Genomic DNA, 25604 nt, shown 5'->3' on the forward strand with positions numbered 1-25604 from the left:
AATATTTCATCCATCTGTATATGTTTATGGATGGGATGATTTTGACTCGGCTTGATTTAACACGTCATAGGCATTTCAACTTTCAACTCGACTTTTGAATAAATCAAATGCTTTCTATAGGAATAATTTTCTTCACAAGACAGCAGGCTAAGAGATTCCTTTATTATGACAAGTCAATGGGGCCTTTATTATTACCTCTCTTCCTCAGAGACAAAAAGAAAGAATGAAAGAAACCAGACTTTCTGAGTCATATTTAATTCGGTCAGCTTTTTATTTTTTAAAGCTTTAATAGATCAGAGGATCTTTGATCAGTCAAAGCTTTATATGGGTTCAGGCAGAATTGTAAAGACACCAGGTGGTGGGATAGATTCTTTCCAGAAGTGCTTCTCTTGTTTTAAGTACACTGTGAGGAGGGAAAATGGTTCATAGCTATGTGGTACTCAAGCAATACTGTGTGTTCCAAAAGTCTGAGAGCTCTACTGAAAATGTTCATATTTTGCATTCTTTTCTAATTTAATACAACAACTTTCATTACAAATGATATTACTGACAACAGTTGAGTGAAAAGTAGAATCTTTGAAATATTTACATGAATTTCAGAATTTCTTAGTATTTGGTACGTCCCTGTTTTTGCTTTACTCACAGCATGCACTCGAGCTGGCATGGACTCCACAAAACCTTATGATCTGTTTTATATCAAATCCATCAGTGTCGTCTGATCGCACACTTCAGTAGAAGAGATTAGTCATGAGGAAAAGCTGACCTATTGTACAAAGCAATTAATATGATCAATATTACACATTTGCTTACATGTATATAGGGACCAAGAAATAGTGCAGAATATTAAATAATCAAGATACTGAACTTTTACTTTCTTTGTTTTAAATACTTAAAAACTCAAAAACCTGTTTATTTCCAATTTTAAATAAATTCAAAAATCCAGATTTTTAGTGTGGTTTTAGACTTTCGGATTCCATTGTACATAGCCATTGAAACCAAACGTATCGTTCATTTTTCTGCTCAGCAGATTCAAAATTGATTGTCTGTACTTGGCTAGGGGTGCACGGAGGCTTAGTGGTTAGCATGTTTGTTTCACACCTCTAGGGTTGGGGGTTCGAGTCCAACTATGGCCCTGTGTGTGCAGAGTTTGCATGTTCTCCCCATGCTATGAGGGTTTCCTCCCCCAGTCCAAAGACATGCATGGTAGGCTGATTGGTTTGTCCATAATGTGTATGTGATTGTGCCCTGTGATGGATTGGCAGGGTGTACCCCACCTTGTGCTCGATATAGGCTCCAGGTTCCCTTCCTGGGATATTCTTTAGGTTTCGCATGACCCTGAAAAGGATAAGTGGTATAGAATGGATGGATGGTTCTTGTCTCATTGGATGGCTTCTCAGCACAGTTCTTTGTTTTTGTTAATCTTTTTGGTCCTTTACTTCTTTTTGCCATCCCGCATGAAATGACACACCTTTGATGGCTTTAGTTCACAGAAGAGATCTTCCACTGTTACTGATCAAAAATTCTTTTAATCTGAGCAATACTATGATGCAAATATTTTCAAACGCACACATCCCAGACTACAGAGAATAATTGGATCTCTCTGTGACTCTCCAGAACACTAGAGTGGTAGAACTCCTGTCCTTGCTGCAGCTTTTAGTCTTCTCAAGACTAAAGAAACAGAGTCCTTCGGATTTCAGTGGGATTTATCAAAGCTTCTCTGACCTAATGTTAATGTGGTCTAAACCACAATTCAGCGCTCATTTTGGTCTTCCCTGTCTATCATCTGTTTGGACCCTCCTTTTAATGTTAAACCTTATTAAATTTATTCTGTGATACAATTTAGCAACCGATTCAAAATCCTGAATAAGGGGTTTTGTGATACGGCCTGACATGAAGAAGAGTTACTCTTACCACCCTGAAGTTGATTGTTTTCCAATAATGGCATGTCTGGAAGTGTTTTATTCCCTTTGTATCATAGCAATTTATCAAGGCTAGAAAGATACATCATTTTTATTTGTTAATAGCTACAGTCATTGTTGTGGAGCACCTGTGAAACAAATTAGTTTCCGTTATCACTCATGTAATAGCAGCTACAAACCCTCACTAGGCACTCTTTTTCGCTCTCTTGAAGTTTATGAGACAAAAATGGTACTGAGAAACTGCCAGAAACTTCCATCCAGTGTCAGAAAAATGAAAGGAACTGACTGTTGCAAAGTGCTGACACTGGATACTCCATCTAAAAATGCTAAGCAAACATCTCCTCACAGAAAAAGTCATCCTAGGGTTAGCAGATATAGCCTAGCATTTATATTCTGATGAAGCCCTGTCTTTGTTAGGTGAATACCAAGCAAGTAATATAAAAAAAGCCAATAATAAATGTATGTATTGGAACCGTGTAGACACACTTGTTCTATTTATCTTTGCAGAGGTGAGTAATAAACAGCTCATATTTTGGGAATCAGTTTGGCAAGCAATAAAATGCATCCTCCTTTTAAACCTCGCCAGTGTTATCCTCCAATAAGTGCCAATATCCTGCCTTTTTCAAGAGTTCTTCCCACTCATCCGTCACTCTCTATACTTTTGCTTCTCCCTCCATGTTCACTAGTGTGTGTCCATTGCAGACTCTCAGGCCATCTGGTGGTGTGTGTCAGATGCTCGGCCTGCATCACAGTTCTGGGTGAGGAGGTAGGGAAGATGAAAGGGCACTTCTGCTTCTGGTTGTCTGAGAGAATGACAGAGAGACAGCAGGCACAGTTGAAAAGGTCATTCCATATAAACGCATCCTGCAGGTGTCAATCAAGAACTATGGTTAATATTTTATAAGCAGTGACTTTGCATGTGTGGTTGATTAAAGAAGTCGTCCAAATGTCCATATGACATCATGAGATAAGGTTTTGGATGTGTTCCCTTTTTGAGATTGTTGAGGAACATGTTGTGTTAAAGTGCGAGTGGGATGGGATGAGATTTCCAGATATATACTGTATTGTCAGTCAAAACGTTTTGAATTTGTGTTTTTATGCAATTAAATAAGGGACAAATAAAATTGACACGGGTACCATCAAACAACTACAGTTTTGTATCTAATGACTTTTTCACTGTTACTGTAAAAGTTGATTTGTCTTACGGTTGATTTTAGACATTAGTGTTAGTACAACTATGTCGTTATGCTAATATGCTAATATGTTGTTTGCTAGAAGCATCAGCCTTTTTTTACAATTAGTAGAGGGATTTTTTTCCACACTAAAATAAAGTCACAAACATATAGTCTCAGTTCATCATACTCGTTTCTTTTTCATATTAAATTCTGTAGGTTTTATCTTGAACCCATTTAACCAAAGGCTTAAGCTTTTGATGGGAGGTTACATCAGTATGTCTGTTAAGTAATCTTGCTGGAGGACATCTGTACAGTGGGGGAAATAAGTATCGGACACATCAACATTTTTTTTCAGTAAATATATTTCCAATGAGGTTTGGCAGGTTATGTAGCTTAATACCAAAAACAACAAGTCAAAGGGTAATGCAAAATCCACAAACTTAATTGGCTGAGGTCAGGCGATCAGGCAAACAGTCAAAACAAGGTTAGGCAGAGAGATGAGGTCAAAAGCCGAAACACAAACACAATATCAAGGCTTGGTATAGACAGAGAGCTAATACACTAATCATATACTTCTCAAAGACATTGTGTGTGAACAGTCTCTATATAGGAGTGGTCTGGGTGAAGGTGCAATTTTCAGCAGGTGTCTCTAATTAGAATTCAGGATGGTAAAAGAGTTTGGGAGTCTTTGTCGGCCATGTTTGTAGTTTGTGGTGCATTCTGGGAAATGGACTCACCGGTTTGCTGTGATATGACAAGGTTATTCACATGAAATTTTCACCAGATATCAGTATTAACTCAAGACATCTGGAAATATAAAGAATTCATAACATGAAAGTCCATAAATAAAGTTGTGTGTAATAACGTGGAATGACACAGAAAAAGTATTGAACTGTGCACAAAACAAGCTCCATGAAGACATGGTTTGTCAAAGTTGGAGTGGAAGAACTCAAGTGTCCTGCACACAGCCCTGACCTCAACTCCACCTAACACCTTTGGGAGGAACTGGAACGCCGACTGGACCCCAGACCTCCTCAACCAACATCCAGTGCCTGACTTCACTAATGCTCTTATGGCTGAATGATCACAAATCCCCACAGCCACGCTGTGAAATCTAGTGACAATCCTTCCCAGAAGAGTGGAGGTTGTTATAACGGCAAAGTGGGACTAAATCTGGAATGAGATTTTCAACAAGCACATATGGGTGTGCTGGTCAGGTGTCCACAAACGTTTGGCAATAGTGTGTGTAGCAATACCATTTCAAGGGAAATGCTATTCACTCACTGTCCTGAAAATTCGTAAAGATAAACATGTCAACTATTTCATGTAAACCCATCCATTTTTAGTAGGACTGCTGTACGAAGTAGGGTGTTGTACTTTACAAGGAAATGTAGTCAGCTGTAGTTATTTTTATTGGCCCGGTATGAAAAGTGATGTCCCAAGATACTGCAGGGCTTGTCATACTTGCCAGTTAGTGGGTAAACCTAATCAGGTTGTTCCTCCTGCTCCCTTAAAACCCATAGTAGTCAGCACAGACCTTTTTGAACGTATTATTGTTGATTGCGTTGGACCACTGCCCAAAATGTGATCGCTGATACAATGTTATTGAGGGGTTGTTGTGTTTTTTTGTTTTTTGGTTGTTGTTTTTGTTGTTGTGAACCCTAGATGGGGGGGGGGGGGGGGGGGGGTGTCCACCCTCCCTCCCAGACTTTCCAGCCTGCCCTAATCTGCCTTGCTCCCGCCTCCAGGGTGACCTCACTGATTGGCGTCCATACTTAAAGAGGAAGACAGAGTGAGAATGTGTGGGATATTGGAAGTGTTTGTGTGATCTGTTAGGAGATTGCTTGATTTGTGTTCCTTGCCCTTGTGGCTAATTTCTGTATTTTGACTGCTGTCCTGATTTCAGCTTTGGCCTGGTTTTGACTTTGAGTTTGGTTATCCCTATATCTGTTTTGTGTATTCTCTTCACTTGTGTGTGTGTATATATATAATGTTCCCTTGGTTCACTGGCAGTAGGGGTGTGGCTGCCATTTCTTTTGGGAGAGGATTCCTTTTGTCTCTGTTTCTTAGGTAGTTAGGGAAGAATATTTGTATTTTCTTTTTTTTCCTTTTAGGTAAGCTAGCTACCTAATAATAGAATCCTTTTGTTTATTATTTTGGCCTTGGCCCACCCTGAAGATACGCCTGTTTTGGTTAATTTGTATAGTTATATGTATATATTGTCTGACATAATATACCACAACCTTTTTGAACCACCTTGTTGTGTTGTTGTTCCTGGCTCCCTCATTTAATATTTAAAGATCAATCAACTTGAATCCCAAGCTGGTTACTCTGTGCGGCCCAACCTAGACTGGGCCGTAACACATTTAACAAGTGTTTCAAGAAAGCTGTTTCATTCTAGACCAGTTTTCCTGTGTGACAAATATGACCCAACACGCGAAGAATTGTCTCCTTTGAAGCTGCAGTACTGAATGTTTGCCTCACTATCGCCATCTCTGTTTGAAATATAAAACTGCGAGTTGCTTGCGGAGTAATTTATTTATTTATTTATTTCCTTGGGTTGTGCTTCCACACTGCTCCTCTGCGCAGATGAATCTGATGGTCATCTAGCTCCAGTACTTGACAACAAAGGTGGCGGCAAATACGGTTGTTTTTTTTTTAGTTTTTTTTTTTATGTAGAGTCGCTGAGGTGCTGTCTCATATTATTTAAAAAAAAAACAAAAAAACAAAACACCATTGGAAACTCGATACCTTATTGAGCCACTGAAATGTCTTACCTGTTCAGCAGAAAAAAGCCATCTCTGCATCAGTCTTCAATCCCTTCAGATCTCAGAGTTGTTGCCACTTCTCAAAAGCCATGCCAATATTGTTCTCGTTTTAGCATGGGCTCTGTCCCTTTCCCCTTTTGAATTCAGGCTCTCTGCAGTTCGAGGTTTCTAGGTTTTGACAACAGGTGATTCTACACATGTCAACAATGATTGTGTTTAGAACTGTGCAGATTAAAAGCAACTATCTAGATAACAAGTTTAAATTCTAACCAACTGTTGTAAGAACAAGCTACAACCACTCCACCGTTCAACAGCCCCCACACGTATGATATAGTAGTCGACTCTTCTTCTTTCTGTTTACAGACGTGACATAACTACGCAACGGCGTGATGACGTCAAAGATCACGCAAAAGACGTCAAACTGACGTTTCCCGCGAAATCCGACCCAACAGCCCAAATTATAAATAATTATTATAAGCTTACCATTGCAACTCAGGGTAAGGTAAGGAATCAGTTTTGAACACTGTTTTTTTTTTTTTTTTTTTTTTTTTTTTTTTTTTTTTTTTTTTTGCATACTTGCTCAATAATTGATTTTTGTTCATTTTTAATAATAATAATAATAAAAGTTGCATACTGCAGCTTTAATGTAGTGAAATTGACTTTCAGTGGTTTGGTGCACTTACGAAAATCAGTAATTTTAATTATCTGCCCTCAAATAATTCAGCAGATCAATATGAAGTAATGAACACGAACATGGATATATATATATATATATATATATATATATATATATATATATATATATATATATAGAGAGAGAGAGAGAGAGAGAGAGAGAGAGAGAGAGAGAGAGAGAGATACAGTATATGTAAGGATCCTAGCAGACATAAAGCTGAGAAGAAAAGGAGAGCATGAAGGTATTTTGTGACTTGGCTGTAATTAGATAGAGACATTTCTCTGAGCTGTGTGAGGTCACAGGAAACCTTTTGGCACTGTCCTGTAAATGTATTTCAACAGGTTATGCTATTCCTGTTTTTTCTTTTAAATTACAGTAATCAAAATCAGAACCCATTATTATCAACGTTATTATCAAAGCTATTATATTTACTACTGAGTTCTTATAGTTATTAGTCTATACTTATTGGACTTATTAGTTGATTTGAGTGCTCACTTGAATTGAACGGGTTTAATCCAAACCTCATTAACTCAAATTCATGTAGCCTTTAAATAATGTCAACTTGGACCTAACGTGTTTGGTCAATGGAAAGTTCAGGAGTAAAAAGTTCACCCGCTGCAAAAGAAAATAGCCAAAATATTAATGTTAGCAATTATGTTCAGAGGGAAAATTTGATTGTGATTATGTTTAGAAGGAATCTATGAAATGTAGTATTTTACATTGTAAGGGTCGTTGATTGCAAAATGCTTTAAAGCATGACTTATTATATGTAATGACAAAATAAATATCCCATATAGAACAAATGACATATACAGCAGTGGTGTGTGCATATTATAAGGCAAGGAAGGGGGGGTACAAAACATTCAGACAGGGATCATAAACCCATGTCTTGACCATGTGTGACATTTGTCGCACTATCAATAGGAAGCAGCTTGGAAATGCAGGGCTGAATGGCTTTGACGGCACGCATCAGCCAAACTGGCAGCGCTCTCATACTGTCGCAGTAGGACAGACCCTCATCACAACGGCACTAATTACATCTGTTTCCTATTTCCTCTGTTCAGTCACAGTTTGAGTGCGCCTGTGCCATCACGCCTGTGGAGGTTGAATGTCATCAAAAATCCGTTCTCCTTTCCACCAGAACCATGAACAGCAGTGGCACAAGCTGCTCGTGCGCCCATGGGTCTCAGACATGGTACTTACTTATCTGAAAAGAAACGATAAAATACCTATCGTAAATGATGACTGTTATTGCTTCTTTCTATTGCTTGGTTTGTGACAGACATTTGGCACCCTCTGCAGGACAATGCAGCATGATATGAAACCATGCACTTTCTGTATCCAGGGAATACTTGACATGAGGCGGGAATGCACCCTGGATCGGACACCACGGTTGCTTCTCGATACTCAGACTGATGGTTCCTCGTTTCCTCGTTCCTCCGTCCTCCAGCCCGTGACCCGGAAATCGATCAATGTCAACCATCTTGAAGGACATATCAATTCTCTAATTGCACCACGAGGAGGCGAGGACCGAGGAGTGAGGAAACTTTCAGAGGAGCTAGGACCAAGGATACATAGGTGTATCCGATGCGGAAGTGTTTCTTGTCAAAAAATCTGGCGCATGTATAAAATCCCCTCCTCCTTTGCATCTGCCACAATTTCAAACAAAAATTATGTGATGGAATTTTGTATGAAATATAATTAAATAATAATATGCTTACAATTAGCATTGTAATTAATTGAGCCTTACATGTTTGGATAGGTAAAGCTGCACAAAAGATGCAATAAATTATGTATTGTTCATTAATCCATTGTTGAGTAACCCTGACATTTCACATACTATCAGTGCCTTTTACTTTATTAAGAATGTCGTTATTAACCAAGCTCCAACAACGTGATGTCAGATCAATAAATAAGCATAATGGCAGATCCCTGAAGCGCAGTGAGGTTGTCCAGCTGAGCAGTCGTCATTAATTGACGTCGCTTTGAAGTGACGCTTGAGACAGCGAGGATATTCCATTCGACTTGCTTCGATTCTTCTCTCCTCACATCTCACCCTTTCATCCTTCCCTACATCCTAAGGGGGTGGAGCTAAGACGCAAGGAAAGGAAGCGAAGAAAGGAAACGAGGATGCCCAAATAAGAAATGAGACGCACCCAAGTCCTTCAGAGGGCTAGAGACATGATTTTCTCACTGAAGGTAATTTTACATGTGTTTCTCCGACACTAAGGAATAATGCAAAAATGTCTTAAAAAGTATAGTTTTTTTAAATGGTTCTATTATGTGTAGGGGTGGAAAATGTACAAATTGTACTTAAGTAAACGTATGGGCACTGTGTCAAAATCGTACTCAATTAAAAGTAGACACAAATCTGCTTGAGTGAAACTTACATTCAAACATTCAAGTGTTAAAGTACTATTTTAACAGAAAAAAAAATTGAATAAATTTTTTTAAATCAAATATTTATTAAATATTCTGCTAACCTAGACAAACCAGGAATTTGGTTTGCTGCTTAGCTCATCATGGATGGCAGCTGAAACATAATCCCAACATAACTGAATTGCTGTTTATCCCAGGAGTCACCCCCCTGTCAAGATTTTGTGATCATCCTGGAACACTCTCAGATATCATCACCGGTCTCTGCGTGCAATCTTGGGGTAACCATGGACTATCAGCTGTCTTTCTCCTCTCATATTGCTGATCTGACAAGATAATGCCGGTTTCTCCTTTATAACATCAGAAGGATTCGTCCCTGTCTATCCACACAGGCCTCTCAGGTGACTTTTGAGAAAGGTGCTCCTTGTCGTTCTGAGACTGGTCTACTCGATCCTGCCAGGTCTGCCTCTGAAAGCTATTCAAACTCTGCAACTGATCCAGAAAGCAGCTGCATGGCTTGTTTTAAAGCTTCCCAAGTTCTCCCACACCACCCTATTGTTATGCTTCCTCTACTGGCTTCCTGTAGCTTCCTGCATTGATGCTTGCCTACCTAACTGGAAATGGGTCAGCATCCATCTACCTTTTGTGGTAAATGGTACACTTATATAGCGCTTTTATCCAAAGTGCTTTACACTGTGTCTCATTCACCCATTCACACACACACTCACACACCAATGGTAGCAGAGCTGCCATGCAAGGCGCTAACTTGCCATCAGGAGCAACTTGGGGTTCAGTGTCTTGCCCAAGGACACTTCGCTCTACCACCTCAGCCACAGCCGCCTCAAAGTACTACCTCTTCCTGAAGTACTTTAAATTAGCATGTTAATTAAAAAAATGAGTCGTCTTATGTGTTTTTCATACCACTCTATACTACCTTCCCAACAGGGTTTTTATACTGATAGTACTCTTAGTCAGTGACCTAGTGAACCAGCATGAGGATGTATTTATTGAAGCAAGCTAATTATTATTTATTTATTTATTTGACAGGGCAGCAGAGATATGTAGCTTCATGTGGAGAGGTCTTCAACGATATATATATTTGAAAGATGACGTGTTAGTATGATACTTCCGGTTTTGGTGTTCATTGTTGCTTGCTTCACACTTTATCCGCGCAGAGAGAGCCGGTTTGCGGTGGGGTGTGTCTTAAATCGCATTGCTATCGCACTAAATAGTGTGCTAAAATCAAAGCCACTAGAGCAACTGATTGTGGCGTGTTGTTTTTGGGGCACATTGTTTATTCCTTAAGTAATCAGTTCAGGAGACAGAATTGAGCAGTTTCTCTCTTCTCAATAAGTGCACTACCTCTGAAAAGAAAGATGGACTATACTCCCTATGTAGTTGACTACATTTCTGAGAGGAAGTGGTTTGGGATATAGCCTGGTCTTTACACCGGAAGACTTACTCCAAAGGAGCAGCCATGGCTGATGTCCACGTCCGAATATGTGAACAGGAGATTATTAAATATGATCTGGAAATCAAAGCTCTGATACAGGTACGGCTGTGGGACAGGTTCTCTGGGTCTGTGTGCTTTTATGTGAAGTGACACTGAAATCTGCATGGAAATGTCTGTCTTTGGTGTATTTACACACACACATCTGAGCCGGTCTGCAGTGATGCAACTGCTTAATGAGAATTATTCAGATCTCTTCATTTCTTTATGTTTGTGCATGCAATTAATTATATGATTATTATTATTATAATCCATGGTATTGTCGGAATGAGTGATGGAAAACATCTTTGATAACATAACAACAAGAAGAATATAATCAGAAATGTATGAAAAATAGAGTTACAACAATTAAATGTAATAGTTTAATATGTGTGCTTACACAGAGGAATGGGTATATATTATTATTATTATTATTATTATTATTATTATTATTATTGTAGTAGTAGTAATAATAATTATAATAATAATAATTATAATAATAGTAGTAGTAGTAATAATAATAATTATAGTAGTAGTAATAATGATAATAATAGCAGTAGTAGTAGTAGTAGTAATAATTACATCATAATAATCACAAAGGTACATCAATTGAATGAAAAAAAACAGACAACTAGTTACACAAAGAGGAGTATTAATAATAATAATAATAATAATAATAATAATAATAGTAATAATAATTTAAAACATTGTGTCCTCCAATTAAATTTTAAATAATAAATAAATAAATCTGTAAATGCAATGAGTGTATAAAAACCATTAAAAAAGTTTTTTTTGTTGTTGTTTGCTTGTTTTTTTAATCCCAGTGAAAAGTCTTTAAATGTATCTGATTTTTTTATTTATACGTATATTAATTATATGTTTTCTGAATTGTTTTAGGATATCAGTGAATGCACCGGGCCACACACTAAATTAACAGAGTTCAACAGTACAGTGAAGGAGAAATTCGTCCGTCTTCGCCAGCGGATCCAGGTGACGCAGTAAGATGTTGCTTTCTGTAGAACAGGAGTGTGTTTTTGTGTTCCTATATTAACATTCACAACTCACATGACAGGATCTGGAGCAAATGGGGAAGGAGCAGGACAAAGAGTCTGACAAGCAGGCTTTACTCAGACAGGTGGAGGGACATCGGAAACAGATGCTCAGGTCGGGAGTATTAACTGGCTAACGCGTGCCTTATTTTTTTTTTTTATGTGTGTGCGCTGAGGCGAAGGTGTTTTCTTGCCTGTCCTGAATATTCAATGGTTCACGTCGTACTTTAACGGTCGTATGTACTGTGTACGGCTGTAATGTTCAGTGCAACGTTCAGGGGTGTGAATACCTTCTCTCTGTAATAGAGATCTGTCGCTCTTGCAGTAACCAGGCGGCCTGGAGGAAAGCCAATCTGGCCAGTAATCTAGCGATTGATAAACTGGAGAAAGAAGATTTGATGAGTGTGGGTGACACTGCTGCGAGACAGAGGTGATTATGTTTAAGAGATATATCAAAAACACTGACTTTTTATAGGATGTTACTATGTTTTTCCTTTTTTTTTTGGTTCAAAATAGTTCATGTTCAGGATATGATTTGTGGTGTGTGCGTGTGTGTGTGTTGTCAGTGTTCATTGGATACAGAAAAATATAATTTGGGTTCTAGGTTTCTGTTAACTCCACTGTTATTATAGGTTATTTTTTGTTTGTGTGTTTTTATCTATCTATCTCTCTATCTATCTATTTATATTTTGGTAGTTCATTTTTTTTTTTTTTATAGATGTCAAGTTAAAAATATAAAATAATAATAATAAATGAAGCCTGCTTTTTATTTATTTATTTACTAATTAACTTACTTACTTCGTATGCTATTGTATTTTGGTTTATAGCCCTAGTTTTCAATGACTGTCAGTGGTTTTAATAAATGTGATGCAGATGCAGACTGACTTTACTCAGGGTTACGGGAAAAACACAAGGGTCGTTTGAATGCTCTCATAAAGCTTTTAAATATCTTTATATGTTCACATTCGTAACTACATCTAGTCTGGCAAGTTTGTTCTCACAAATGTAAATGTAATACTGTCAGTAGTCAGTAGAGGGCGATCATTACTAATTCACAGTGGCACTGTTCATGTTTTAATGATTCTGTTGACTTATCATTGTTGAATGCATTATTTCAAACCTAGCTTTTCCTAGCTGCTTAAGAAAACTGAAATCAAACTAAATTTCCTTTTCACACATCCTTCTCCTTATTACAGCCATTTTCATTGGACATTTTATCAGATAATCATACAATATAGGTGTAGAGTGAGTGTAGCCAATTAAATGGCAGCTCAGAGTATTTCAGTTTAATTGATAACATTTGCTCTCCTAAAACACTGCTAATAAAACTAAACTAAACAGGCCGTATTGTATTTACATTTAGGTTCATTTGTTTTGGAGACACTTTTATTTGAAGCAGCGTACAAGTACAATATAATTGTAATACTTAAGAAACAATATTTACTATTTAAGATCCAGTCAAAACCTGATAATAGTGATGTTGATAACTTCAGAACCTCACAACACCAGCTACGACTCAGTGGAGAATGGGTTATTTATTTATTTATTTATTTATTTATTTATTTACTTACTTACTTACTTACTTAAATTTTAGCCAATTTCTTTTGTTCTTCCGATCAGAAAGGTGACGAAGGAGAGCATGGTTCAGACCTCTAGCAACATCACCGAGAGCCTGATGAGCATCAGCAGAATGATGTCACAGCAGGTGAAGCAGAGCGAGGAGACCATAAGTACTTTGGGTAAGGGCTCTTTTCATCTATCCAATCCCTTAGATCCCAGCCAAGCTTTTTTTGTACTCAAAGATCTGAAAGATGCAAACGACCCTGGTTCATGCTTTCTTGACTTCACTATTAGACTGAGTGGATTGTGCTCTTTATTAAGATCTGCACCAAGACTCCCACAAGTTACCCTTATTTCAGGAACTAATGATGATGGTGATGATGATAATAATAATAATAATAATAATAATAATAATAATAATAATTTTCTCTCTACAGCCACATCATCAAGGACAGTTCAAGAAACCAATGAAGAGTTTAAGGCTATGACGGGGACCATCCAGCTGGGACGAAAACTCATCACAAAATATAACCGACGTGAATTGACAGACAAACTGCTCATCTTCCTGGCCTTGGCACTCTTTCTGGCCACTGTTTTGTATATTCTGAAGAAAAGACTCTTCCCCTTCCTTTGATCTGGAGCATTTGGTGCAATCTGACAAGGGTTCGGAATCAAATTTCCATGTGACAGTTTTCCGATTACAGAGATACGCTAATGTTGGACTAAACTGTTCTGTTAGTGGAGATATGCAGTTCTATTTCAATAAATTATATACAGTTGTGCTTGTGAATCGACATAACCCTAAAAAAAAACAAGAGGGATAATTAAAATTGCATTTTGTTTTTTATTTAGTACTGCCCTCAATAAGCTATTTCACATAACAGGTGTTTACATGTAGTCCATAAGACACAATAATCACTGAATTTACACAAATGAAGGCAAAACGATACATTAAGAGCCACAGGGATGTAAACTTTTGAACAAGATGATTGGTGTAAATTGTTATTATCTTGTCTTCTGGGAAACATGTAAATATCTTATGTAGCTTCTGAAAGGGCATTACTAAATTAAAAAAATAAGTTCTTAAACCAAAAATAATAACAATTTACACCAAAAGTTTAACACCCCCCGACCGCCACCATTGTATCGTGTTGCCTTCTTGGGCATCAGTGAATGTTTGCACCTATTGTAATAGTCGTGTACGAGTCCCTCAGTTGTCCATAGTGTGGGAAGATGGATCTCAACGTCGTATAGAGACTGTTGGAATGGGGTCAAATATGCAGAAGATGCTGGAAAATTAAAGAATGTGCAGGACCTGGAGGATTTTTCTGAAGAATAGTGGGCAGAACAAACAAGGGACTCATGAAGAACTCTCACAAAACATAAACACAGTCGTTGATCATCCAGGTAACGACACACAGTATTAATAATCAAGCTTATGTAAATTTTGAACTGGTTCATTTGGTTAAATAGCTTATTCAGGGCAGCACTAAATTAAAAACAAAATGCATTTTTAATTATCCCTCTTTTTTAAAATTATTAACATTTCACAGATTCTGCAAGGGGTGTGTTAATTTATGAGCACAACTGTGATTTTCCAACACTTGCCTAAATCTGTATCAGGGAATGAATCAGTGTGGTTTTCAGGAAGAAAATGCACTTTCAACTTTTATAAAGTGTGAAGTCTAAAGGAGCTGAGGACTGACTTGTGCTGGTAATGCTGATGTAATGTACCTGAAGTCTGCTATCATCCTATCAACTGTGGCCTAATATGAATTTTTTATTTTATTTTATTTCATTCCTGAAGTAATGACTAATAATTGTCACCTGTCTCTATATGTTGCTGTATAATGCATTATTAATTATTGCACATTCAATACAAAGTCTTACTAACCGTCAGCCAGTGCTGAATGGTTACTTTACATTAAAATCACACTTTATTGTATATTGGTGCCGTTGTCTCAGAAGAATGTTGTTTTAATATGAGGAATTGATTTTAGTTCACTTTCACCTCCAATTTCAGTTTTGATATGTCATCAAAACCTTGTTAAACTATACTGGCATCAAATATATCTAAAATAAATATTACAATCCAGGATTTCATGTAAATCTGATGTATGTGAAATTATTGGATCTTTTCTAAAAAGCTAATTTCCATTAGTTTAGTTAAAACCAGTTGCCTCGTTCGTTTAAGCCATAAACTCAGGATCCGAAGAGGAAACTCAAAGAGGTTTTAAATACAGTCTATACCACGGGTAGTGTTACTGTGTTATAGCTCCACCTCCAGGTTACTGTAATTGTGGAGTTTATGTTTTCATATCAGTTTATATGTTGTATCTTTTGGGTACCAAACCATGTGAGGACATTTGGCTGGTCCCCATGAGGAAAGCTTTTTTTTTTTTTTTTTTTTTACAAAAACTGATGGAGCACAAACAAAAGAGCTGAAAGGTTATCTTTTGGTTACTAAGGTTAGGGTTATGTTTAGATGTAGGCATAGCATTATGTAGCTGCATTAATAATTATGTAAATGAGACAGGTAACAAGTACTTTTTATTTCTTCTGTTGTTGTGTATCTCATACTAAATAGTTTCAGATCTTCAAATGAAATACAACATAAAACTTTTTTTTTCTTATTATTATTGAAGCAAAAAAAAGTTGTCCAACACCTGTCACCAATGTGAAAAACAAATTGCCCCCTTAAACTTAAAATCTGGTTGTGTCACATTTAGCAGCGATAACTGCAACCTTAATGTTTCCGATAACTGGAGATCAGTTTTTCACTTACTTCTAGGACTAGGATTTACTCCTATGCTTTGGATCATTGTCTTGCCTCATAATCCAGTTGTGATTGTGTTTCAACTTACGAACTGAAGACCGGACATTCTCCTTAAGGATTTTCTAGTAGCGAGCACAGTTCAAGTTGCCCAGGCCCTGAAGCAGCAGAGCATCCCCACACCAGCACTCTACCACCACCATGCTTGATCGTAGGTATGATGTTCTTTTTGTGGTATTCTGTGTTTGGTTTACGCCGGATGTAACGGGACCCCTGTCTTCCAAACAGTTCCACTTTCGACTCATCAGTCCACAGAACATTCTCCCAAAAGGTTTGAGGATCATCAAGGTGTGTTTTGGCAAAATTCAGACAAGCCTTAATGTTCTTCTGGGTTAGCAGTGCTTTTCACCTCACCACTCTTCCATATAGTGGAGTCATGAATAGTGACCTTTATTGATGCAAGAGAGGCCTGTAGTTTCTTTGATGTCTTCGGCACTTTTGTAACTTGCTGGATGAGTCGTTGCTGTGCTCTTGGATTTTGGAATTTAGAATTTTGGAAGGTCGGCCACTTCTGGTAAGGTTCACTACTGTTTTCCATTTGGAGATAATGGCTCTCACTGTGGTTCTTCGGAGTCCCAGAGCCTTTGAAATAGCTTTGTAACCTTTCCCAGACTGACGTATTTCAATCTTCATCATTTCTGGAATTTTTGCATATTAAATTTTGGCATAAGGACTTACAGGATAAGACCTCTTAACCAACTTCATGCTGTTGAAAATGTTATGGGGGCAAATACATTTTCACAGGCCCAGTTGGTATTGGATAACTTTTTTGCTTCAATAAATAACATTATCATTTAAAAACTGTATTTTGTGTTTAGTCGGTTTTGCTTTGTTTTATCTTTGAGATATACGCAAAAACAAGAAATCAGGATGAGGCAGCACTGTAGTAAGACAAATGTTATTTTTAAGAGTAATATTAGAGTTTTCCCAAAGAAGAGATATCTGTAAAGGATGTAGTCTTTGCCTTTTTTTAATGAAATAGCCTGCTCAAGCACTCAAGATATACATTATAAACCATTATGAGGCAGGTGTGGACACAGGCTGTCTAAGGGGCAGGGGCACTTAGAGGGCACTTTCTCGTAGCTAACCCATATAGGCTTTGCACAAGTAAGGTAAATTCCATTTAACAGTCAATAAAAATGTAAAAAGTTTTCATAAGGTCTTGCGTGAAAGCTGCGAGCGGGTTTAAGTCATGACATTTTATAATCAAAACAAAAAAGCAATAATTGTTTTATACTAAACTGTGACGCTAGGAGTGGATGTGCTGTCATTTTTTTGTTCCCACTAAGCCACCGATCTCTGTGACAAGACACAATTTAAAGCAAGTCTCTAAAGCAAATAAGTCCTAAATTATTATGCAACATGTAAGACATGATCTTTCATGGCATGGGAGGCATTACAGACTATGTGTATTTTTATTTATTTATTTATTTATTTATTTATTTATTTATTTATTGTTTAAAAGTGTTTTGAAAAGTTAAAGTGCTACACTCATACAGTGTATGAGTGTTTTGTGTATAAAAGACTCACTAAGCAAATAAATGTAAATGTAAGTGCATGTTAAAACTTTTTTTTCACTATCCCGAGTTTAATCCAAGTCAAATCTGAATCTCTCCTGGTCTCTTGGAAACTTTCTCATGGCCTCTCAGTTTTATGCTGCTGTATATTTCCAGGTGCCGGAGGCTGTATGCTGTCTGATGAACAGCTCCAGTGTGACACATGGCTTTGACTGAATTAAACTCCATCCGGTGTTCTGTGGAGCTGGCAGTTCTGCTGGAGCACAGGAGGAGAAAAGCTCAAAAAAGCCCAGGACGCAATCTTAACGGTGCAGATAAAGAGGCATGCAGCTCTGTCCTTTCTCCGATAAGAGTCGGAAGAGCTGATTATTAACCCCCCACCACTACCCACAGTCCCTCTCTCTCTCTCTCTTTCGCTCTCTCTCTCTCTCTCTCTCTCTCCCCCCTTTCTTTCTTTATTTCCTCCCTCTCTTTTTCTTGCTCTTTCCATTGGAAGAGCAAGACAAGGCCTGTTATTTTTAGGCTTGTGTGTCCATGCTATCTGCCTTGTTCTTTTCAACGCCTAGGAGAGCTGGTGGCCCGCTGCTGGCTGGGTGACCTTCCTGTCGCCCTCCCTCGGTCGTTCCCTCAAAATACTCCCATTTGGTCAGGGCCCAGGAACTGGCTGCCATTTTGTACATCCAGAGTAGTCATTCAGATTTACATGCAGGCCTTGGTTTGTTTATGTGTACAGAGTTTTGGAAAAGAAACACACAAGTGTCTCCTGGCGTGTGTGGAGAGACTAGAGAGATGTACAAGGACCATTGCTTACTCATGTGAAGTGGCTCCTATTCTGTCTGTCCTTTTCCCTGGCCTTACACATCATCTCAATGCCTCCTTTGCCTCTGCTGTGTTGAGCAACTGTGATGCTGTGCAATGTTCAGATAGTCCACATGTTTCCAGCCCTGCTCCTGGAGTATCCCTGCTCCTGCACATTTACTCCAGGACCAGGGTTGGGAATCTGTGAGGTTGTTAATTATCTAAGACCATGTCATGCAATGTTTATTATTATTATTATTATTATTATTATTATTATTATTATTATTATTATTATTATTAATATTATTATTATTATTTTATGTAATATATAATTTAATATATAATTTTATTGTCTAATGAAAAATCTAAATCCCAGATTATCATGTGAGAGTTACTACCTCATACTGTATCCAATGCAAATGGAGGATAAACTGTTGATGCCTTTAATTCAAGCTGTCAGTCAATGAAATGACAACATGCAGGTGAGTGAAGCGGGTCTTGTGGGTCAGGACGATTTAACAGGAAGAGCTGTCACATCAGCTTCATCCGATCCACCAAACATGTTAATGCTCTCCGACTTTCAAATAAATATTTGCAGGGCACTGATTTATGTACTTTTAGGCGCTTTTCGGGTTCCAGTGACATCGAGAGCTTTCGAAGTCGGACTCATAGTCGATTCCTAAAGGAGCTATAAAGCTGTCATTGCCACCCACAGATTACTGAATGAAAGTCTGTAAAGAGCTGGAAGGCTGACTCTAAACACAGTGGATTAGTCTGTCCGGGAAAGTGTACTGTTGTTTTCTCATCTTTGTTAATGGAGTGGCCGGTTTTTAACCATTCAACTAGACACGCATTTCAGAATAAGTTATTATTATTATTTCTATTGTTGTTGTTGTTGTTGTTACTACTAGGCCGCCTACTACTACTACTGCTAGTAATAATAATAATAATAATAATAATAATAATAGGGTAAATAAAATAATAATAATAATAATAATAATAATAATAATAGGTTAAATAAAATAATAAAATAAATAGTAGTACTAGTATAAAATATACATAGGCCTATATTGAAGCAGAAAATAAAATGACGACGACGAAGAAGAAAAGTTCGGTAAAAACAAACGAGCCAAAGTTTCAAAATGACGCACGTCTTTCACTGCTGTATTAAAACTACTTCTGTTATTACTACTAATACTACTGATAATAATAATAATAATAATAATAATAATAATAATAATAATAATAATAATAGCCTTAATAGAATAAATAGTAGTAGGCTAGAAGTAGTAGTTAGGCACCATTATATAATTTACATTGAAAACACATATTGAAGACTGAAAAACAGAATATAATTAATAATAATAATAATAATAATAATAATAATAATAATAATAATAAGAAGAAGAAGAAGAAGAAGAAGAAGAAGAATTAACAACAACAATAATAACAACAACAACAATAATAACAATATAATAATAATAATAATAATAATAATAATAATAATAATAATAATAATAATAATAATAATGTCTTCAAACCAAATCATCATTAGTTTTTCCGGTCGAGTTTATTTTCGATTACAGGATTACAGATCATGCCTACAGAAATGTGTACATTTGTACCGACAGCCGACTGTACCGACAAATACTGTGTACTTATCACTTTTCAAGTGTGGGTCCGCTTTCAGTGGTCACCCGTCATATGAGAACAAAACAAATATTAGATGAAATACAAAACAAACAAACAAACAAACAGAACCTCACACAGTTAAATGTGTCTGGATGCCCGGGTTTGGTGTTTTCACTCCGTTTGACTTGAACAGTAAGTTTCCATCTTTCAGAAGCTGAATTCGTTAAAAACGCTGCATTTCTAAACAAACCACTCCTAAGAATTAAGTTACATTTCTTACATTTCTAAAATAAAATAAAATAATAATAAGCAAAAGTACAAATGACACTAGTGTGATGTGTGAAAAGGATCCAGTGATGCACAACACTGCTCTCTGAGGCAACATCACCAGCAACAATATAACATAAAATGCTTGATTAATCCTTTATGGTATTGTTCCTAATAAGTCACAGTCTACCTTGGAATAGTTCATTAACGTTATTTATAGTAGAAATGTAGCACCTATGAACCTGGTACTATAGCTCAATAGCATTAATGAGTAAATATCAAAAGGTATTCTTTCTTCATTTAATAAATATATTCATCCCTACCCTGTCTCCTCAACATGCCCTTAAACAGAGAATGCTCTTTTTTATTTTAATTATTATATATGCATAGTTTATGTGTTCATTCCAAAAAAAACCCCAAATACATTACATCTTGTTATCCATGTGTTAATATCATTCTCCTGTAAACCTCCACATATGTCCTATGTCCATCCAGTGAAATATCTATTGCAATAAAATACAGCTGTCTATATATTGAAACTAATTATGAAAATACACCAAAGGGAACATGGACATAGATGTGTCTTCTAGTGTCAAGAAATTCAGAGAAAATTGAGTCTATCATGTACTATCTAGACAACACACTAATAGGGATAAAATGTTTTTTTTTCACTCTTCTGTTCTTTCTTGTTTTTTTTTTTCTCCCACAAAGAAAAACTAGTATTGATTAAATTTGCTTTTACTTGTCATTTTGATTTTTTTTTTAACACAGCAAGTATGGACCATGTTTTTGGAAACACTCACTGGGAGGAGGGTGGTTTTTCAAGAGTTCATTGGATAATTAAGGGTTCTTAGCTTCCAACAAATTGTTCAGTAGGAGAACACTTAAACACTGATATAGAGATCTACACTCCCAGAAATACAGGCACCAAACTGTACCATCATGGGGACCAGTTTTGTACCGTTAGCATGTATCATTCACCTGGAAAACCTTTAAAAACAATTTAAAGTTTTATCATTAAGGACCACCAATGGACCTTTAAAGCTTTACTCTAATAAAAGCACATGCAACTTCAGCAAGAAAAAAGATACATAGCCTATAACGTGCAAAACATGTCTCCTTGATGGACCCACCTCAGCTACAAGGGGAAAGTACAGTCTCGTACCTTTATTTGTGAGAGTGTCCAATCTGCAGCAGAGGCACAACCGAGAACCCTTAAGTGTTAACTGAATTTTCTGAGTGTATAGACAAGATATGGACAAAAAAAAAAAGGCGAGAGCTCTACACACTCCAATCGAAAAGTGTATCCATTACAGACAATACAAACAATACATTTAAAAATATAGGGCTTATGTATATGCTAAATTTTTTTTTATAGGAATAACACAAAAGCTTAATTCATATTAATGTACATTTTTTTCTTCTGAAGCGGTAAGAGTAATGTGTGTGTTTCAACCATATTCGTGCAGTTCACGCTGGCAGCGTTGCCTCAAGACCAATCGCCTGTGCATCATGTCCGTGAGAGTCTGCTTCACCAGGCCCGAATGCCGTGTAACGAGGAAACGCCGCCGTTGGTCTGAAACGGCGCCTGCACGTTATTCAGATCCCCGACTCCAAAATTCACATAATTACCACTGGACGGTGACGTCTGCACCGGAGGCACGTTTGCGCTCGCCGAGTAGTTGCACGTGTAGTTCGTGTTTCCGGCGCTCGGGAAGTTCACGTTCCCGAAACTGTGGTAGGCGTTATAAGGGAAGTGGTTGATCCCCACGTTGTATGACGCGCTGTACGCGGACGCGGCGTCTCCCAAACAGCGCTTGCCGTCGCGCACGAGCACGGGCACGGACACGCGCCTCGGTGGGCCCGCGCCCACCATCTCGAGCGTCTGGTCCTGGCGCTGCCGCTTGCACTTGTAGCGCCTGTTCTGAAACCAGATCTTCACCTGCGTGGACGTCAGCTTGAGCACGTGCGCCAGGTGATCCCGCTCGGGCGCAGACAGGTACTTCTGCTGCTTGAAGCGCCTCTCGAGCTCGTACACCTGCGCCTGCGAGAACAGCACGCGCGGCTTTCGCCGTTTCCGCTGCCCGGGCCGCTCCACCTCATCCGGTTTCTGGCGCTCCTCCGGTGAACGCGCTTTCTCTGAAATCACACAGGTGCGCTGAATTTATGTATGTATGTATGTATGTATGTATTTATTTATTTATTTATTTATTTATTGGGTTGGTACATTTAATACACATACACATTTAATAAATATATATAAATATATATATAGTATAAAATATCTTAACCAATCAGAGGCGATTGTTATTGTATTACCTTAAACAGATAATGTGGTTTGTTGTTGCTCATGGATTAACACCTACAGTGTTGATTTCAATTATTCATTAAGAGTTTATTAATTGACCACTGTAAGTATTAATGCAACGCAATAAGAAGTACGGCAACGCTGCAGTTCTGTTAGAAATAATTAAACACATTCAGCATATTTACTGTACGATGCTGTAAGAGTTCATTCAAAATAATTCCCAGTGATTAATTAATTGACTGTATGCGTTGCTTCAGCAACTGAAGTGTTAATTCAACTGTGAGAAATGTTACACACTGTGTGAAACTGGCCAGTCTGGGTGCAGTAATCCTGACACTGCGAAATCAGCCTCCTTGGTCATTTGTCAAAATGTTTGGAGGAGTTTTCTGGGAAAGATTATAAATCGCGCACAAATGTTCACTTCTAGTAATCATAACAGTGTAACTCTCTGACATGAAATAATTATTACAGAGATAAACACATTTCCGTGGAGCAGATCAAATCGGAGATTACCAAGTTCACGTTTTATAAACGCCATCATCTTGACAAACAACATGTGAAGACATTCGAATAAATTAAATTAAATCAAGTTAAATTAAATTAAATGATATAATAAAAAAAGCGAGAACCTTGTGCAATAAAGGACACAGCATTAATGTTGGAAGCCAAAATACGTGGATACACCCAATACGTTTGTGTTTGGATCTTAAATATAAATCAGAATACCATGATGATGATGATGATGATTATTATTATCATTATTATTATTATTAGTAGTAGTAGTAGTAGTAGTACTAGTAATAGTACTAGTAATACTACTGCTACTACTACTACTACTACTACTACTACTACTAATAATAATAATAATAATAATAATAATAATAATAATAATTCTTGTTAAACAATGTGAATATTTCCGTCCAATTTTGTACATCTGCCCAAAACAGAATATATGAGAGATTCAAAATATGTTGCTTAGCGTTTCTGTGACTCATCACGGTTTTAATTCACATATAATATAATATCACCTTTTCTCTCTTTGGCGTCAAGCATGTCGTCCGACTTTGCGTCTTTGGCTAGATCCATTTCTAAGAAACTCTTCCCATAAAAGGCAGGACTAAAGTCCAGAGATGTGCTCCTGTCACCTTTAGCGTCTTGCTCGTCTCCAGGAGCGAAGAGCGCGGCTCCGTTCACCGCGTCCACGAACGGTTCCGGTTTGAACATCATGCAGGACGAAGTGGGGATCGACATTTCCAACGAGACCATGTCTTCGTGGTTCTGTTCCAGGTTTAAAATATCCCGGACTGAGAAGGGAGTGGAAGACATTTGACTCGAAAACATCGCCATGTGGCACCAAGTCCTATTCAAGCACGCACGAGTACCCCTGCTGTCATTTATCAGGATGACGCGTTGCGTCTTTAGTGCGTGGAGACCCAGCGATATATCTCCAGGTTAAATTTCACCAAAGTGCGAAACGCCTCAAATCGACCCCTGACACATCTCTTCTGCGGGTTCTATAGGGCAGAGGAGTGAGTGCTGTGTGTAAGCAAGGAGGGGCTTGCGCGTAATAATGTTCCCGGGACCTGATTGGCTAACACAGATTCCGTGACGCATTAATTTACAAATTCACTGTCCTAGCGAATGACAAGTTGGTTTTCTCACGTATGTGACTGAGATTATTAATGGCGTCTTTCTTTCTTTCTTTCCTTTGTTTCTTGTGACCCCAAAGTTTTCATTAATAATCTTTATCTGAAAAAAGTACTTTAAATTTTTAGACAGCTCATTTATTATCACTGTATAGTATAGTATAGTATAGTATAGTATAGTATAGTATAGTATGGTACCAAAGTAGTACAGACGACATGCTTTTAATTAAAGCAGCATACTCTTCACATAGCTATTGTCACTTCATCCACATACACACATTATACAGGAACCGTCAGAGATATCACACATCTCAAAAGCAGCACACCATGATGAACAACATTAGCAAAAACATTCCAAACACTTCATTATAAACAGGAAAGTCAATTTGTCTTTTAAACAGATCTTCAGACGATATGGTAACTGCTACTGATAAGCAAGTGGGTGAAGTATTCAATTAGGCAAATCCATGATTGGACAGGGATGCCATAGTATAGTATAGTATAGTATAGTATAGTATAGTATAGTATAGCTTTTAAGTCCTTATAGTACTGAATCAAGGCTAAAGGTATAGCATAGTTTAGTATAGTATAGTATAGCTTTTAAGTCCTTATAGTACTAAATCAAGGCTAAAGGTATAGCATAGTATAGTATAGTATAGTATAGTATAGTATAGTATAGCTTTTAAGTCCTTATAGTACTAAATCAAGGCTAAAGGTATAGTATAGTATAGTATAGCTTTTTGTACTTATAGTACTAAATCAAGGCTAAAGGTATAGCATAGTATAGTATAGTATAGTATAGTATAGCTTTTAAGTCCTTATAGTACTAAATCAAGGCTAAAGGTATAGTATAGTATAGTATAGTATAGCTTTTAAGTACTGATAGTAAAAATCAAGGCTAAAGGTATAGTATAGTATAGTATAGTATAGCTTTTAAGTACTTATAGTACTAAATCAAGGCTAAAGGTATAGTATAGTATAGTATAGTATAGCTTTTAAGTCCTTATGTACTAAATCAAGGATAAAGGTCTAGTATAGTATAGTATGGTATAGCTTTTAAGTCCTTATGTACTAAATCAAGGCTAAAGGTATAGTATAGTATATTATAGTATAGCTTTTAAGTCCTTATGTACTAAATCAAGGATAAAGGTCTAGTATAGTATAGTATAGTAGGCTATTGTATAGTATGGTATAAATATAGTATAGTTTTAAAGTGCTGTTTTGGACCATTGCACTGAAAACAGTTAACTTCAAAAGTTATTCAGATTTATCATTTAGTTGTTTGTCTTAATGCATTAATTTCAATGAAACCCATGGGTTGAGAAGATTACTCAGAGTGAGTGCCGGATCTTGAAACCTGCACTGACAAACCCGTCTTTCACCGACAGATCGCGGTGTCACCGACTGTTATCGGGATGTGATAACAGATGACAACAAACCAGCAGCCACCCACATCCACCCAACAGCAGCCGAGTTATAAAGGTCAGGCCAATTATACCACAAACAGTGGATCGAAGCAGCCTACACTGATGCCAGTGGGATGTCGCTGAAATGGAGATCAACATGTAAAGTTAATGGTTAAAATCATTTT

The 25604-nt window shown here is 37.3% G+C and overlaps 2 protein-coding genes and 1 long non-coding RNA gene across 3 annotated transcripts; 1 reads left to right on the forward strand and 2 right to left on the reverse strand.

The window, feature by feature from the left end:
• Positions 1–1506: 1506 nt before the first annotated feature.
• Positions 1507–6262, reverse strand: LOC108275433 (uncharacterized). The gene is made up of 2 exons (XR_001814696.3): positions 5872–6262; positions 1507–2722 (listed from the first exon to the last, which is right to left on the reverse strand). It is a non-coding gene; the product is annotated as an uncharacterized LOC108275433 (long non-coding RNA).
• Positions 6263–10317: 4055 nt separating this feature from the next.
• On the forward strand, positions 10318–15115 carry bnip1a (BCL2 interacting protein 1a). Its single transcript, XM_017484618.3, has 6 exons — positions 10318–10466; positions 11301–11393; positions 11476–11567; positions 11778–11882; positions 13073–13191; positions 13450–15115. The coding sequence occupies exons 1-6, from the start codon at positions 10392–10394 to the stop codon at positions 13644–13646; spliced, it is 681 nt and encodes a 226-aa protein (XP_017340107.1). The 5' UTR covers positions 10318–10391; the 3' UTR covers positions 13647–15115.
• A 4596-nt stretch (positions 15116–19711) lies between these two features.
• On the reverse strand, positions 19712–23714 carry nkx2.5 (NK2 homeobox 5). The gene is made up of 2 exons (XM_017484692.3): positions 23396–23714; positions 19712–22198 (listed from the first exon to the last, which is right to left on the reverse strand). Exons 1-2 carry the CDS (start codon positions 23712–23714, stop codon positions 21591–21593), a joined length of 927 nt encoding a protein of 308 aa, XP_017340181.1. The 3' UTR covers positions 19712–21590.
• Between the last annotated feature and the right edge of the window lie 1890 nt (positions 23715–25604).

Source organism: Ictalurus punctatus, chromosome 14, assembly GCF_001660625.3.
Source record: "Ictalurus punctatus breed USDA103 chromosome 14, Coco_2.0, whole genome shotgun sequence".
Lineage (NCBI taxonomy): Eukaryota > Metazoa > Chordata > Actinopteri > Siluriformes > Ictaluridae > Ictalurus > Ictalurus punctatus.